Source organism: Panicum hallii, chromosome 3, assembly GCF_002211085.1.
Source record: "Panicum hallii strain FIL2 chromosome 3, PHallii_v3.1, whole genome shotgun sequence".
NCBI lineage: Eukaryota > Viridiplantae > Streptophyta > Magnoliopsida > Poales > Poaceae > Panicum > Panicum hallii.
In genome coordinates this window covers 1,353,016-1,370,178 of record NC_038044.1, presented here as the reverse complement: position 1 = coordinate 1,370,178, position 17,163 = coordinate 1,353,016, and the positions used below count along the sequence as shown (strand labels likewise).

Below are 17,163 nucleotides of genomic sequence, written 5' to 3'. Positions count from 1 at the left end.
GTTTGGTCCTGCACATCCACTGTACCTGTACGATCGCCGTGCGTGAAGTGGACTGGGGACAACCCATCGTTCTCGCACCTGGTCCACACACACATCATGAGCACGGTGTCGGCGCTGCAGGGCTGCACATTGTAGCCGCCCAGCCCAATGGGCGCAGCAGGCCACACGGTCTCACACCATGCTCAGCCCAAAGAGGCCCAGTTCTAAACCACATTAAATCTGGTCCTGGTCCTGGGCTGGACCGGGGGGCGGCCCACTTGTTCCCAGTTTCCGCGTAGGTCAAACCAACAGGTCAGGTCAGTTTGGACCTTCTCCGGGGACCCACCGCCACCGGGGTCAGTTCGGCAAGCGCCCACTGCCCTCCCGCTCTGTCTGGTGCGCTGCGGCCTACGCGTCGGCGTCCCTGCCGCTCCCACTCACAGTGTCCCTGCGTGCCATCTCCGATCTCCCCCCAGCCCAGAGAGCAGAGAGATCCCCCCCGATTCGGCGCCCACTCCCCCCACGCGCCCGGCATTCCGCATCCGGCGCATGGCATGGCCTCCCCGGACGCCTGCGCCGCCCTCGCCCGCCCGCCCGCCCTCCTCGACTACGCCGCCATCCACTCCTGCCTCCTCCGCGGCAACGCCCGCCTCTCCCTCCCGCTGCTCGCGCTCCTCCTGCTCCTCCACTTCCGCCTCCTCGCCGCCGCCGCCTCCGCCCACTTCACCCCCGCCGTGTCCCGCCTCGCCGCGCGCCTCCGCCTCTCCCCGTCCATGGCCGCCGTCACGCTCCTCGCGCTCGGAAACGGCGCGCCCGACGCCTTCGCCTCCGCCGCCGCGCTCGGGGGGGCCGGGGGGATGCCCAGGGCGGGGCTCGCGGCGATCCTCTCCGCCGGCGCCTTCGTCTCCGCGTTCGTCGTGGGCGCCGTCGCGCTCATCGCCGCGCCCTTCGCCGTCCCGCCGGCGTCGTTCGCGCGGGACGTCTTCTTCTACCTCATCGCCGCGTCCGGCCTGTTCTACATCTACCTCAGCGCCGAGATTTTCCTGTGGCAGGCCGTGGGGCTGGTCCTCTTCTACGTCTTCTTCGTGGGGTTAGTGTTCTACATGGATTTGGGTGGTGATGAGGGAAAGGGCGTCACCAACTCCGTCGCGGAGCTGCAGATGGCGAATGGCATCGGCCATGTGGCCATGGACTTGCCAGTCACAGTGGAGGATCACAAGCAACAACACCCTGCTTTGGGTACGGTGCTCAGGAAGGTATGCATCCAACAACTCGCAGTTAGTTTGTGTGCTTACTTGAGTCATTTTTAATGTCCAGTACATTAGTAGTTGAAGGGGACAACAATTCTAGTGTTTACTTTCTGTTTGGCGGTCGCCTCAGATTGAACCACCTCACCTGAAAATGCTGAAAGTTGTTGATTTGTTTATCTGCAACTTTCATCACTTAGTTGACTTTGCCCCTCTTTTCTGGAGTACATTTGACTTTTGATTTGAACAATAGTGATTGGATTCAAATGTGAGAAACAGTCGATCAGATTACTCCAAGCAGAAAATGTTTAGGAGGAATTTCAGCTTCCTTTAGCAATTTCTTCTTTATAATTTCAGTATGCATTCCTATCCTATGCTGGTCATACTAGTATTAGTCCACTAGCAACTCTGCGAGGTTGCTGATATCCTGGAATACAAACTACTCTTTATCCCTCGTTGCAGCTTTGCTAGTTCCCAAGAGGTCCAATGCATAGTTCAGACACTTGTAAACCAAGCACCAAACCTACGCAATCAAGCTTATAGGAAAATTGAACTATGGCAGTATCAGCTATGACTAGAGTCGATGAATTATCCAAATAGTCTAGCGGGCATTTTGTGATGTTTGCTATCTCATAGTTGTAGTTTTCATGAGCAAACGAGTTATTTGTCCAACTGTTTCATGGCTAGATTAGGTGTTTGGTTTTGTTATGCTTTGGGAAAATTTTTAACTATTATGGGGGCTCCATGACTTCTTCTTTCCCTCTGTGTTAATTCACGAGGATTAGCGAGATTAGATTACACATTGCTGAACTTGGCAAAATATTTGAATACATCCACTATGAGGCTACGAGTTAACATGATGGAGCGCTTGTGCATATATCACACTGCATTTCTTGACATATGCAGAACTTGTGAGAAAGTTTCCTCTCCTTCTCTTCATTTTTTTTTTACGATATTGATTAGTATCTCTATATCTGGCAGGTGACAGAAGTTTGGGAGTGGCCTATTGCATTTGTTCTGAAGCTCACCATACCATCAACCCTTCCTTCTGAGTGGAACAAAGTTTACATTTGTGCAAACATCTGTCTATGCCCACTCTTACTCCTGTATTCTTTCAGCTCGTTCATTCCTCTAGATACCCGAATAGTGTTTCTTCTCCCTCAAATCCGTTTCCCTATATGGTCTGTTGTGCTTTTTGCTAGCTTGTGCTTGGCTCTATCCCACTTTCTTCTAGAGAAAGAAGCCCCAGGAAGAGAAAACATTGCAAGCACCCTCATCTCTTTTATGATGAGTGTCTTCTGGATCTCAACGATGGCTGGAGAGCTTCTGAACTGCCTTGCAGCTATTGGAGTCATCATGGATTTTCCTCCAGCTATCCTTGGAATGACGGTGCTGGCATGGGGGAATTCTGTCGGTGACCTTGTCGCCGATGTGGCCTTGGCCAAGGCTGGCCAGCCTACCATCGCCATTGCAGGATGCTTTGCTGGCCCAATGTTCAATATGCTGGTGGGGTTGGGAACTGCACTTGTAGTACAGACGGCAAGAATGTACCCCAGAGCTTATGTACTTGAATTCCATGTCGGGATTGTTGTTGCATTTGTGTTTCTTCTTCTGAGCTTGATGGGCACCCTGCTGGTGGTCACCTGGGCTAGGTTTAGAGTACCCAGATTTTGGGGCTACTGCCTCATGGGGATATACATCTTGTTTACCATAGTGAGTATTGCTATTGCGAGCACTTCTGGATGATCATTATGACTTGTAAATTGATACAGTTGATCCTAGTTGCCTAATTGGCTAATTGAGTAATCCAATTTTTACAATTTGGTTGGATGTTGGGGGGTTAACTTGGGGGAGAGTAGTTTTAACCGAGAAAGGAACAGAGAGTCAATCATACGCGGGCCGGTGGGCTTGAAGGCGCCATGGAATGGAGGGTGACGATATGGGCCAGTGGGCTTGAAAGGCCCAATAGAATGGAGCGGGTAACTTCCTTTCGGTTGAGGTAGGCCAGGGCCAGCAGCGGCAGTCACACTCACTCCTCGCTCGATCGGTGGGTGCCCTGACCCTGCTGGGCTCTGCTTTGCGTAGTCAGGTCACTCCCTTGTGTTGCCACTCGCTTCTCCGTGCGTGCGCAGAGGGAACTGGGATGGAAGGCTGGGGAACGCACGTTGCAGGAGTTGATCGACTTGCGACGCTGCGACGGGATGGGGTGGAAGGACGAGGTGCACCAGTGGGCCTCGTCCACCGGGATGAAAGACGGCGCGGCGGCGGCGAACGCCATCTTGGTCATCCTCGTCGTCGCGGTCATCCACTGCTGCGGGGATGCTCGTCGCGGGGTGTGTCAGCCGAGCGGCGCGCGCACGCCGCTCGGCTTCACCCCGTCAACGAGGACGAGGAGGAGACTGCTGCTGCTTGGGGTGTGTCAGCCGAGCGGCGCGCGCAGGGTTCACCCCGTCAACGAGGACGAGGAGGAGACTGCTGCTGCTTGACGGCTTCAGGCTGCCGGTGAGGTGTTTCACTTTGCTCAGCTCTGACCGCTAAAATTTGGATCATCATCAAGAGAAGAACCGCAACTAAAGCTCTGTATCATCATTCTTTATTAGATGTAGCTAAAATTTGGATCATGATCAAGAGAAGAACCGCAATCAAAGCTCGATATCATCGAACATTAATTTATTAGATGTAGCATGCACCTTATTGCAAGGTTCTAGTTACAATTGCCTGGTCCACCAAAGTACACATGCATACCATTTTTATCTTGTCCGTAATCGGCAACAGTGTAGCATTTTGTTCTACTACTCTGGGCGAAGGACTTCCTGGTATCCGGAGTTACAAGCACATTGTTCTCGTTTACAACTTTAATGTCCCTAACAAAAGCTGCTTTTCCAAATCCCTCCTCAGCGAAATGGCCACTACCCACTTGTGGAGGATTCATTTCAACTGTTGGGCCATGTACGTATCCGCCCCAAAATACAGCATCAGCTTTGTCCTTCATACCAGTGAAAAGCGAGCTTAGCTAGTATCCAATTAGAGTTTTGTATTCACCATATGCTAGCCACCGGTCATTTTTGTCCTTTTGTCCTAGATTAAAGGAGAATTTAAGAACAATAATCTTTATACAAATGTTCAGTAAAGAAGGAAGTGAATGTTCACATAAAAATGTTAATTGAAAATGAAACTAATTTTTTGTATGCAAATGGCAATTTTAATGTATGCAAATGTTTAGTAAAGAAAGAAGTGAATATTCATGTAGAAATGTTATTTTTCTTAATATGTACCATACTATTTAGCAAACAACATATTGCATAAAGTTAATTTTTAAACGTGTTATAATTCAATTAAAAAGGTTGCTAACAACAGAACCAATTTTAGCTTGCAAAAATTAGCACATCTTTGATATATTAGCAAACCAAACCAATATGTTTGATTATTGGTTTAGTAAGCCGCATATATATAAAAAAAAAAGTAAAAAAACTAAGAAAATAATACCTTGAATATCAAAATATCTATTTTATATTGTGGTCCATTGTAGATAGAAATTGGTTGTAATTTTCCTCCGAGACCAATACTTTGGCTAGTTTGCACAAAACCAGGACAAAGGAGATCATAGCATGGCTCTTGATGTGCGTCATTTGACTGTCAACCAAAAAAGGGCAAGACAATAAGGTATTATGTAATGAGATACGAAATATAACTAAACAGTATGCAGCATTTTGGAGAACTTTGAATGTGCTACCCAGGTAATATGGAATCTGGCAGAGTTGTCGCCATGAAAACTTGGACATACCTGAAATGCCATGTTATCATTAGTAACTATCTATGTTAAACCTAGAATTTATTACATATTAAGGTATAACAACATTTTGGCTTCTCATTTCTTACTCAAAATAGAAAAACATAGACAAGTATATTACAATTTTAACTGCTATAGACAACTGGTAAGTTCCAATTCCAAACAGTCATGTGGTTATCCATAGAGCAAAGAAAAAGTAATTCCTAGGAACTGTAGAATGGCTAGGATCCGTTTTTAATCTTTCTCCCTTGTTTATATATGTAACTTTCTTTTTTATTATTTGTATATAATCAGTAGGGGGCATTCCCTCCTGTGTCTTCGAAATGAATATCTATACGGTTTATACTTACAATAGAGCTATCTATTGAAAAAAAAAATACTTACTATGGAGCCAGCACCAAGTCCATCGTTATTACTTTCTTGACTAACCAACAAAGTCCATGAAGCGCTAAGGTCCCCATTTTTTCCTTTAACTTCTGGCTCATAAACATTTATTGAAACACGTGTTCCATATATGGCATATGAGGATGTTTTGATTCCCACAAGCTACAAATGAAAAATCATGGAAACAAAATATATGTTAAGATGAATCAAAGAGTGTTGACGTAAAGAGCAACATTGCTTGGAAAATTGGTATGGATTCAATCATACATGCTTGTATTGGGTTTGTCATGAATTCGCATGAATATGGTAGGTTAAGATAAGGATTTACAAGAATGTGAATTTGCTATGAGATTCAACCAATGGTTAAGTTGCACAAATTTGTGTTGTATCATGTGAAATGTGATTTATAGTGATACTCTTTTAATGAATGTAGCTAGATTAAGCTGCTTATTATGGCAGCTGCATTAAAGGAAAAACAATGGTCTTTGCAATTAATCTATTTTCAACTCATTTAATCATGTATTAAGCACTTCTAGAAATGAAAAGTGCAATATTTCTAACAATAAATTTGGAAAAAATAGTCATTTCAGCATTTTGGACCGAATTTTTCATACATAAAGAATACTTCAGTATAAAAGTTCATTAAATAGGTTTTAATTAACAATGCTCTAATCTATACACTGTGCTTCATGCTAACCAACTAGTAAACAACATTGTATGATTAATGAAAAATATTAAGAATACTTACCTTTGATAATGGTGTATAGCTCCATGAAAAGCATACCTTCCAGTTTAGTTCATTATTCATTGTGTGAAAATGTGATGATTTTATTGGATCACCCTCAACGATTCTTCGTAACATTGGGATTGTTCCTGTTGGACATCCAACGGTAGGTAATTGTGTAACTAACTTGGTAGCATTTGATGTAAAGTTGTTATGGACTCCTGATGGATAAGTATGTGGTTTCATCTGCTTGAAAGAAAAAGTAAGAGATGTGGAAAAGCTTCACAAACATGAGATAAATTTGCTAATTATTTTTTATAATATGAAATGTTTTGCTGCCCTCCACTTACCACCTAAGACATAAGTGTACAATCAAATCTGAGCCTTCATCCAGAATTAACTCAACTTATCACTTAAAATATTAGTTTGATCATAGGTCCAATGCGACAAGGGACAATATTTATGTTAATTTAGACTTCCCAAATAACTCAACCTATGAAAGCATGGTTTTCAGGGTGCGTTTGGTTGGGGAGCGAAGTAGAACGAAGCCGTTCCATCCTATTTTGGCAGATGTTTGGTTGCCAAACTTGTGGAATGGAGCGGCTCCCGACAGGAATATTCTCGTCAGATGCCAAACGAGCCCGCTCCAAAAAATCGGGCGGACGGAGCCGCTCCGCTCCGGACTCGCTCCTGCCTCGCTCTCCCATCTCTGTGCACAGGTTGACTCCTCAACCAAACATAGGATGGAGTCGCTTTGTTGCAGTTCACTCTGCAACCAAACAAAAAACAGCCGCTCCGTTCCAGTTTACCAAACACGAAACAGAGCGGCTCCGTTCCTGGAATCTGGGACGGAGCCGCTCGGTTCCACTTCGCTCCTCAACCAAACACTACCTTAATGAAGATCTTAAATCAATGTGGCTTTTCATTAAAAAAAGTAGCGACAAAGGATGATGAGCTCCTCCCACAAGCATAGCGGTTAAGGATCCCCATTACTCAATGATGATGAGTTAGGAAGGAAAATGCATAGTTCTTAAATATTGGAGCGTGGCTGCCTAGTCCAACAAGATTGCATGGATATAGTGGTGTATTTTGGAGAAAATATACCTTAAACTTATACAAGTCTATGCTAACAAAGCAACAAGATGCTACTACACATAACTATAATATAATCTGAATAAGAGAAAAAAGTCATGCAGAACATTCTCTAAGCATATCAATTAAAAGTTTAGCAGAATCTTATGTCCAAAAGTGCACAAATACACCTATTTAACATGCATATGCGATTCATGTTAGAAAATAGTTACCTGTATTACGTGATTCTTTAATAGTGGGTGATCAAAAGCTGGCTGCTGATGTATATCAATGCAATCAAAGACATCACCATCTTGAACCTGTATAGAAGTTTTTATTGCTTCTGCTGCTAACTACGGAAATAAACTTGTAAAAAAAAAAAGAATTTCGACTTGTACCTGGATTGTCTTGATCACATGACGATTGTTCGTGCGCAGATCAACACTATCTCCTTGCTTCATTGCTCACCGTTTTGTTCCCCCCTGCTACTAGAACGACATGTAACATGCAAACTACAATGTTGATTCCTTTTCTTTCTCCCATTGCAAAAAAGGCAAGATACGGATACTTCTACACCCAAGGACACGTGGGCGTATCTTGGTCGAAAGAAAAACATTTATTTCTAGAAGCCAAGAAGATAGAAACTTTGAGAAAGGGTATCTTTATATTAATTGTTAATTGCAAAAATCTTTGAAGGTGCATGAGTATTAAATTCAAAATATATTTTTTTAGAAGTGTTCGCCCATACTAGATCAAGATGACTAGATGTGCATTCAATCTTGCTTACATGGAGATGAAATTCCTATACAATTAAAGAATCTTTGAAGGTGCATGACTATCAATTGGAAATATATTGTTCAAGAGTATTTGATACGCAGATCTTTAGGTGCGAATAAGTATAGTAAGTAAAGTATCAAAAACAGATCCCTAGAGCATGGTCGTACAGACACGTACAGTCTACAGTGCGCTGCTCGCTGCCGGACCGGCCCACGCGGAACCTTGCTCGTTTTGCTCAGTCTGCTGGATCGCTCAGAGCAGCGTCGTGGGTCAGTTTCTGCGCTTGTGGATTTGGGTCCAGGCCATCGGCCCGTGCTGTGCCTGTCCATTTCACAAGCGGGCTAGGCCTGCACGGCTGCACTGCACGACTCTTTCAAGTCAAAACTTACTTTCTAAACTTATTTCTTCAGAATATAATTTCTTTTTTCCATGGTATGCATATTCTTCAGAATTTACTTTCTGCCTGTGTAAATCACTAAATGGCAGGCAAAAGAGCACAATCTTGTCCGTTTACGCCCATAAGCATCCAAATGATGCTAAGCTCCTTTTCGCCACGAGCATCTGCATCAAAGCCAACATGTCGTACTAATTAACAATAGAGGAAACGATGATTAAACTAATAACTTGAGGAATCAACCTGGAAGCTAGCATAGAGGAACCTTCTAGGTTTCATAACCATCATCACCTCGGAAGAACCATGGACTTTGGCTAGAGAAAGGTCTGGTCTCGGCACCTTGGCGGCAAACTATGGGCACATAGCATTCACTGTCGTCGAAGATGCCCATGCACTCCTTCCGGTCACATGCAAGTGGCTTTTTTCTTTATTTGAAGCCAGTCATTCTAAAATTTGATTATAAATCAACTCTTTATGTTTTGCTTTTGATATTTTAAAAATGAGACGACTAGATTGGTATCGAAAAGTAGTTCCATAAAAGGATACTTTTTTCTACTATATGCTACATGTATATTGTCACAAAAATCACTGGTCGGAATTATGTTCCGAAATGTCACTTCTATGTGTCTGGAGAGTACCATGCTTTGTCAAATAAAGTAGCCATGGTGTAGTGCAATACATGTCGTAAAGTCACATTCTTCCAGCTCCAAGTTTTATTTTATGTGACGAATAAAAACGTTGAAATGAGGGAACCCCCTTAGCGCAGCAATCACCTTCGAGGTGATTGGAACTCACTCAATTGTTGTGCCGATAGAGTAATCACTCTAGGTGTCCCACTTGCCAAGTTGCAGCGCCCCCCCTGTGGCCCTGTTTGCATCATTTTTACTTTTTAGGCCAGACAAGCAGAAGCAGATAAATCTGCGCAAAAAGGAAAAAAAATAGAAAACGACATTGTTCGTCACCAGAAATTAAGCAGCTACAATTAAGTAGCTCCTCAATCCTTCATCACTGCTGTCTTGCCGCACAGTCTCGGGACACAGGGATCACGTACATCTTGGTCAATTGTTCATGGATCACTCCGCTCAGCTGGCACCAAGTCTCTCTCTCGCCAGATGTTGTTTGAGAACGAAAGCGTCTTAGAATTTGTTGTGTTTTTTCTTAAAAAAAAGAACTCGTTGCGTTTGAAGTGAAGTGTTCTAGATGGGCGCCAGCAATTAAAGGTATAACATTGCAGAGCTTCAACAGGCTGATTCCTTTGCAGTGCTTCACGAATACAAATTCGTAACGGCACTGCACCACAGGGGATCACCCAGCACATTGCGCCGATCCTTCTCATTTCTAGTAGACCTAAAGATTAAAGGTGACAGCGTCAGAGATGTCAAGTCCAACCACTTGCTGCAATTACAGGTGACAATTCTTCATCAGTTTGATTCCTTTTCATCTGTGCACCTAATTAAGCTTCACGAACACGATCCCTAGGGCCTCAGGGGGGAGCTAAAGAAAATTCAGAACGGCAGTGAATCACATGGGCTAGATTCTCCCTGCAGTACACGAGTCATGCAAAGAAATGCGCAAATCTGTGGGTCGTTGTCTTATCCAATATCCAATGCTGTGGGCGCCCATTGGTTTCTGATTAAGAAAAACCTTCTCATGCATCAGTTTCTTCACTTGTTCAGTACGTACGGGTCCGACCAACCAACCTGTGCATAGATTAATGAGACTCGACAGATCAAATTCTGCAAGAAAAATATAATGATTCCAAATACACTCGCAGAAGCAGAACTAATTAAGCCTGTTCCTGCCTGGACTATGTACAGGCAGCTACTTGAAGCTGAGAATAATAGCCACAAAAATTGAAAAACCATGCGACTTGTCGTTTTGAAATTTCTTTTAGTTCATAACATCTTACTTTCAGTAACTAGATGGAGTAAGCCGCTCCACCTCATTCACCAAAACGACAACGTTATTAGGTAAATAGCACTAGCATGGTGCTACTGTTTTTGGTTGGGTTATTTGAAACAGGTATGAAATAACCGGGTGGTGCTCAGAGTAAAAGTACGAAAAAAAGATTACAGTTTCCTTTTTACCTGCCACGTCATTGTGTCAATTTCTTGCCACAAACGATGAGACGCTTGTCCACGATCCCTTGCTCCTTGGTCACCGCAGGAATATTCTTCAAGATTTCTTTTCTTCTCACCAATTAGCAAGGAGACTGATGCAACATGCCACTCCATGTATCCAAGATTTGTTTTGTTTACCAATCGGCATGTATCACGGCATACGTAGGTTCATCTATTCGTTCTTAATGTAACGTCACTCACTAACCAATCGAGCTGAGTGCTTTAGGTCAAGGTAATGGAGTATTCTTATGGTGCTTACGTGCTATGAACATGATTGCCGGATTGCGATGGATGGTCTGAACGAATGGGTACAAGGCCACTGAATCCATCTGTTCATCTTTTGCGCAAGCGTATTTCTAACATGACAGACATGTAAAGGTTTGTGAGAAACATATCTCATGAAAACTGTTTCAAATTACCTTGTTTCCGCTGTGGACACTAGTGAGCCAGGCTAGTTTGCTCCCTGCTTTTCTGTATGCATCAGCAGCGCCCCTACGTTCTCTGTTGCATCCCTGCTATCCTATCTCGAAATGGTCTTGTGTGTGTCGGTTGGCCAACAGAAAGATGATCTTAGCGGCTCTGCATTTGACCACACATATTTACGGAATCTGGCCAAGGTATGTAATCCCGACAGTAATTCAGATGACTAGATTAAGGGAAGACCGGATCTCTGTCGCTGTGGGCCCGTAGCTAACAGCGACTTTTTTTATATAAAAAAAAAGGAACAGCGACTTGTTTTGTTGAAAGAAATTGGTGCTGCACCTTGATCCCCTATAAATCTAATCATTTTTGTTGGTGTTCAGATACGTGTGGCTACGTGCAGCCAACGGGACGGAGATATCTATCGCACGTCGCCTTCGTGGAGACCGCATTTTTGTGGCAGAGCAGCAAGCATTACATGGGGGAAATAGAAATAGAAGGAGTGCCTAGTGGTGTGGGGAAATTCGGGGCGCTATGTCAGTCCTTGTCGGTGAAGCAGTGGCTGATCTGATTCTTTCTGTCCACGAAATCTCTGGATTTATTTGTGTGTGGTGCGGCCACGGGAGATGCAATGTCTATCTGCGGGAAGTGGCCGAGATGAGATGCCGGGGTGGGGTTCGTGGTTGTGTTTCAGTTCGTCCCCTGACCCGGAGGTCCTGAACAACACATGCAGCAGCAGCAGCAGATCGATCGATTCGCGTTCCAGACTGTTCCTCCCTTGGCATGCATGCGTCTTCTTCCTTGGCTCATCTCATCCGTTTCTGCTTCTCATCGATCTTGCTGCCTGCCCCGATTGTCCTTACCGGCATCACCAAAACTCCCCCCCTTCTTCCTTTTCCAATAAACAAAAAAATTTGGGAGAAAACTCTCTCTGAAATCCCGTGTCAAATACGTGCACTCGCACGCACGCCCTCATGCCTGATGATGGGTTAGATGGTAAGACACGATTAGTACTGGCGCCCTGCAAAGACGGGCACTGCCTCCCTCTAAAAAACAAAAGACGGGAGAGAGGGTGCCAAAAGGAGAACGGGTTTCCTTCACTACTAAAAACTAAAAAGGTTGGTTGGTGACACTAGCAAGGAACACACAGGATGCCAGGTGGGGTCCGCGCCACGCCATTAGCCGAGCCTCGACACACACACTCGGCCACCCTTGGGTTGGGCTCCGCCTCCGCGGCTATATAAACCGCCCCGCCTTCCCCCTCCACCGCTCCATCCTTTCACGGATCCATCCAAGGAGTGTGGAGGCAGCACCAGGAAGCTTATGCTACCTAGCTTGATTGAGTAGCAGGGGAGGGTAGTAGTATTAGTAGGATCCGTAGGGTGTGTTTTTTGCTAGGTTGGTTGGTTGATTAGGTGTGCGAGAATGTTGGCGGTGTTCAGCGGCGAGGTGGTGGAGGTGCCGGCGGAGCTGGTGGCGGCCGGCAGCCGGACGCCGTCGCCCAAGACGAGGGCGTCGGAGCTGGTCAGCCGCTTCCTGGGGAGCTCGGAGCCGGCCGTGTCCATGAAGCTCGCCGACCTCGGGCACCTCGCATACTCCCACACCAACCAGGCCCTCCTCCGCCCAAGGTACTCATCATGCTCAAAAATCTAGTGTCATGGACATGGATCGTGGAGGGAGGGTTCTCTTCTTTCTTTACCAAAGCTCGATCAACTAGTATCCTTTTTCATCTTGATTTCGCGAGCCCGTAGATCAGCCTGCAGTTCTTCCTAGAACAAACAGAGTCGGTTGCTCTGTTCTGTTTATAGTTAGTAGTTAATTAGGCAGCTAAATTCGATTGTTAGAGGATTTGTCGTACTGATGTGAATCTGCAGTTCGCACCCCCCACTTGTGTCAATAATTGGACAGATTTTTCTCCTTATCCGATGATGTTGCTTTTCTGAACTAAAGCAAGCAATCATAAATACAGTTGCCTGATCCATTCGTGTAGCTGTAGGACCAACCTACCAACCATACCTGGTTTATCGTTTTCTGAATAGATGATAATCATGAGCCAGAAAAAAATTAGCCAGGCAACCACAGGAGACTTGGATTTGCGGCTGTCCATTAAACCAGTGGGATTTTCAGGCCACAAAAAGGCTAGATTTTTTTTTAAAAAAAATAAAACTTGTTTCTTAATTTCCTGGTCCAGAAATAAAAGAACCAAATACTCCAGTCCACTAGAAAATCAACAGAGGCTGTAGAGCAGTTGCACAGTATTAACCAGGTGTCTTGCCGTGGAGCTACGGCAATACGGCGTCTAGATGTCTCTGGACATGGCGCTTCGCTGCCTCTGGTTGTCACCTGTGCCAAGAAGGTTGGTGATCATCAGATAAGAAGGAAGAAACGGAAAGAAAGTTACATCGGTGTATACCTTTGACGTGCACCTTGAAATATCATGTAATACTTATTTATGAAAGGAGGCCTTGTTTTTCCATAAAGGAAGTGATCTTCCCCCACATAGGTTGCGATTTGCACGTCCACATCATGCCACCTTCCAGAGACAAGGTGCTTGTCAGCTGACCTGCCAACAGACGATGGAGCCTCATATTCTCCGATAGGCGGCTACTGAAAGACCAATGGCCCAATTATGGTTTAAGGAAAGCGACAAGCCTATGTAATCTACTGGTTAAACATTTTTTACAAAAAGAATAGGACTCTTGAGCTGTGACAGTATTGAGCAAGTATGTATGATTTGTTCCCTTTATTTTAGTTGTGTAGAGCTAAGTTCACATGGTTCAGATCATAGTAGTAGAGACCGCTTGGTAGTGGTAGTCAGTTTGGTAATCCGCCTTTGCTGCCCACAGATCTGAAGAAAGTAAAGCTTCCTGCACTAGATGGCCCAGAGCCCCCGCAGATGGTCTTCCACGGCTATCATTTGTGGGGCCTGATTGCCCTCTACTCTTATCCTTTCAGTACTAGGCACATTCACTGAAGAAGTAGCATTCAAGGAATCCCACACCTTCACTCCATCAGTTTGGCCTTTTCTTTCAGTGCTTACTTCACATCTTAGTTATTTTTCTTTTTAAGTTTTATTCCATGTTTCTCGTTTTGTAAAGGACAAGCTTAAGTATCTATGTTAGGTGCATCTTTGCATCAAGTCAAATTCCACCTAATTAATCTGAACTCTGAAGGAACATGTCCTTGAGTCATTCGAGAATTACTGAAACCGCAGGGGACCAAACAAAAGCATACACCTCTGCTGTTAAGCATGCCATTTCCAGCTGTTTTTATTTTTGTAGAACAAATAATTTCATAGTTTGAGGGACTAGTACTACCAAGACGATGTATGCACCATCTAACAGTTGCTGGCAACATAATTTTTTTTTCCGCTGATCAGGTCGTTCGCGGCAAAGGACGAGATCTTCTGCCTGTTCGAGGGTGTGCTGGACAACCTGGGGCGGCTGAGTCAGCAGCACGGGCTGTCCAAGGGCGCCAACGAGGTGGTCCTCGTCATCGAGGCCTACAAGACACTGCGGGACCGGGCGCCATACCCGGCCAGCTTCATACTCTCGCAGCTCACCGGCAGCTACGCCTTCGTGCTCTTCGACAAGTCCACCAACTCCCTGCTCGTCGCATCTGTATGTCACTTACTCATAGCTGCAGCTCATCTGTCAATGATGATTTTGGTTTAGAACACTACGGTAGCTTATTTTCTTGTGCTCTCAATCTCTCAGGATCCCGAGGGCAAGGTGCCGCTCTTCTGGGGGATCACTGCAGATGGCTGCGTCGCCTTCTCTGACGACATTGACATGCTCAAAGGATCCTGTGGCAAGTCACTGGCACCTTTCCCGCAAGGTAATGCGAGCCCATCAAGCAATGTCAGATCTTGTCTTGACTTCTAGCTAGTATGCTGCCAACCACCGCGTCACTCAACTTCTCTGAATCTCTGAAAATGTTCGCCCCACTGCTAAATACATTCTGAAGATTAAGCTCTCCGTACAGCATTCAAAGAGCCTTCTTAATTAGTCATTTTCTTCACTAATCTTATTACTGGCTGCAGGTTGCTTCTACTCCAATGCTCTTGGAGGCTTGAAGTGCTATGAGAACCCTAAGAACAAGGTGACTGCTGTTCCTGCAAACGAAGAAGAAATCTGTGGTGCAACTTTCAAGGTAAAAAAATTGGTTTGTTATTTCTTGAAGAAGAATTCAGTTTTATGTACTCCGTCAGAGCTGCATCGATCGTACAGTACAGTACAGTATAGTAAGAAATCGGTGCACTCACAACAAGGAATATTATATTGGGGTGAGACTCTGCAGAATACTATTGTATGATGGAGTCATTTAAGATTTTTTTTCTTTTGAGGTAATGCATTTAAGATTCAGAGGTTTCAGAGGTTAAAAAGGCAGTGAGCAGAAAAGCACAATTGAAGAACAGGGGAACTGGATGATAGTGTTAACCCACACGAACTGTACTATGGAGTCGTTTAAGATTTTTTTTTCCTTTGAGATTTTTATCTGGAACTCTGGTTACATTTTTCCGTGGATGCTCTGTTAACCCTCACGTACCTGTCTGCAGGTGGAAAGCTCTACAGTCCTCACAGCACCGCATTAGGAGGAGATGTTCGTGTGGAGGCGTGGATGCGGGTCAATGCAAAACTCTGTACATGGCGGTGTATCATAGTGGCAAGGCATGCAACTGGTCTATCTGTATCATCTCCCGTAAAAAGAGAAGTGCTGCCAGCGTGGCAAGAACTTCATCAGTGTTGCTGGTTGTGTCATTGTGTGTGTATGTGCGTGTGTCTGAATGTGCTGTATCCCTTGTTGTTCAACTTACATGGAACTCGAGAGTTCTAGTCGACCAGTTGCATGGATGAACAAAGTTGTGTATCTGCAGCAAATAATTGAGCTTTACTTCTTCTCCATCGTCATTGCCATCGTTGGCCACGCATTAATCCATCGTCACAAATGTTGTTAGCCTCGCTCGATGGAGGGAGGCCACCGGCAACCTCTGCCGCTGCTGATTTGCTGAACCAGGCACCGGCGGCAGGGACAGACAGTACAGTGGGGAAGGAAGCGCTGCGGGCCTGCGGCCGAACGCGCGGCGGCGGGGCGGGAGATGCGTGCGAACCACGCGGCTGCGAAAACTAGGCCCGGCTGTGTATTTTTGATTCTCCCACCAGCCCAAGCCCAACCGAATACATCCGTGGTTACCTGGCCCAGTTACAGACTGCTGGCCAGTAAAAGACGCACGCAAACGGACCGGGCCGACTTTTACAAGTCCACGCTGGGCCGAACAGCTTGTGATTTTGCGATGCGACCGACGGCGGCAACGTGTGCGGGCCTGCTGCTGCCTAGGGCTGCGGCTTGGTCCTGGGCACGCGTGGGAGCCGTTGACAATGGACACCCCCGGCGCCCAGAACAGGAACAGGGCAGGCAGCCTGGTAGGGAGGGTATGGGCGCAGGGCGGCGGCATAGGCTTGGGGCCGCGCCACCCGAGGCAGTCAGGCAGATGCCATGTGACCCTTGTCCTCCTCCAGTTCCCAGCAGCCAGCCAGCCAAGAATTCCTTGCTTTCCCACGAGCACCAACAGCAAGGCCGTGTCCCGCCGGCCTCGCGGTAAAGGCGGTAGACGCATTTCTACCCAGCCGTAATTCCCTTGCCCTTGTGAGCCCTTGTTCCACGCCGACGCCGCCGACCGCTGCTGCTCCACATCGTAAAGCCGAGCTACTGCATCCACAGGCCACAAAGGTCGGTAAAAAAGAGGAAAGGATGCTGGAAGCTTCGCAGCCATCCTCTGCCCGAGTAGCATCGTTCCTTTTTCTCTACTCTTGCATTGCCTTAGAAACAAAAAGATTGATCCTGAGGACCTTCATAATTTATTTCAAAAAAAAAAGGGCCTTCATAATCCATCTGATCCTTTGGCTCGCCTTTCTGGGATACTACTCCGAAATACAATGTCTCCTCGCACACGCATTTTTCACCCTGTCATCCTGCGCGCATAAAAATAGCTCAGCCAGTACTGATGTCCTTTTCCTCTCTCTCTCTCTCTTGAAAGGAAGATGTCCTTTTCCTAATACCCTAGCCTCGGGCTAATCATCAGTTCACAAATCTATACAATATAATACTACAATGTTACCCCATTGGTAAGAGGAGAGGAGCAGGTACAAGAAACATGCTTAGAATGTCTCTCTCGTGACTATGAACAGGGCAGTTGCGGCTAGCTTACTCCAGACGTTGTAGCTCCCCTTTTTACAAACAAAAACGCAATGCTACTG

At 45.7% G+C, this 17,163-nt stretch overlaps 2 protein-coding genes and 1 pseudogene across 2 annotated transcripts; 2 read left to right on the top strand and 1 right to left on the bottom strand.

Annotated features, from left to right (window-relative positions):
* Positions 1 to 460: 460 nt before the first annotated feature.
* Positions 461 to 3,007, top strand: LOC112884888 (cation/calcium exchanger 5). The gene is made up of 2 exons (XM_025950510.1): positions 461 to 1,235; positions 2,208 to 3,007. Exons 1-2 carry the CDS (start codon positions 534 to 536, stop codon positions 2,970 to 2,972), a joined length of 1,467 nt encoding a protein of 488 aa, XP_025806295.1. The 5' UTR covers positions 461 to 533; the 3' UTR covers positions 2,973 to 3,007.
* A 923-nt stretch (positions 3,008 to 3,930) lies between these two features.
* On the bottom strand, positions 3,931 to 7,656 carry LOC112884347 (annotated as a pseudogene).
* A 4,512-nt stretch (positions 7,657 to 12,168) lies between these two features.
* Positions 12,169 to 15,810, top strand: LOC112885683 (stem-specific protein TSJT1-like). The gene is made up of 5 exons (XM_025951258.1): positions 12,169 to 12,534; positions 14,286 to 14,526; positions 14,623 to 14,743; positions 14,949 to 15,058; positions 15,465 to 15,810. The coding sequence occupies exons 1-5, from the start codon at positions 12,332 to 12,334 to the stop codon at positions 15,498 to 15,500; spliced, it is 711 nt and encodes a 236-aa protein (XP_025807043.1). The 5' UTR covers positions 12,169 to 12,331; the 3' UTR covers positions 15,501 to 15,810.
* The last annotated feature ends 1,353 nt before the right edge of the window (positions 15,811 to 17,163 follow it).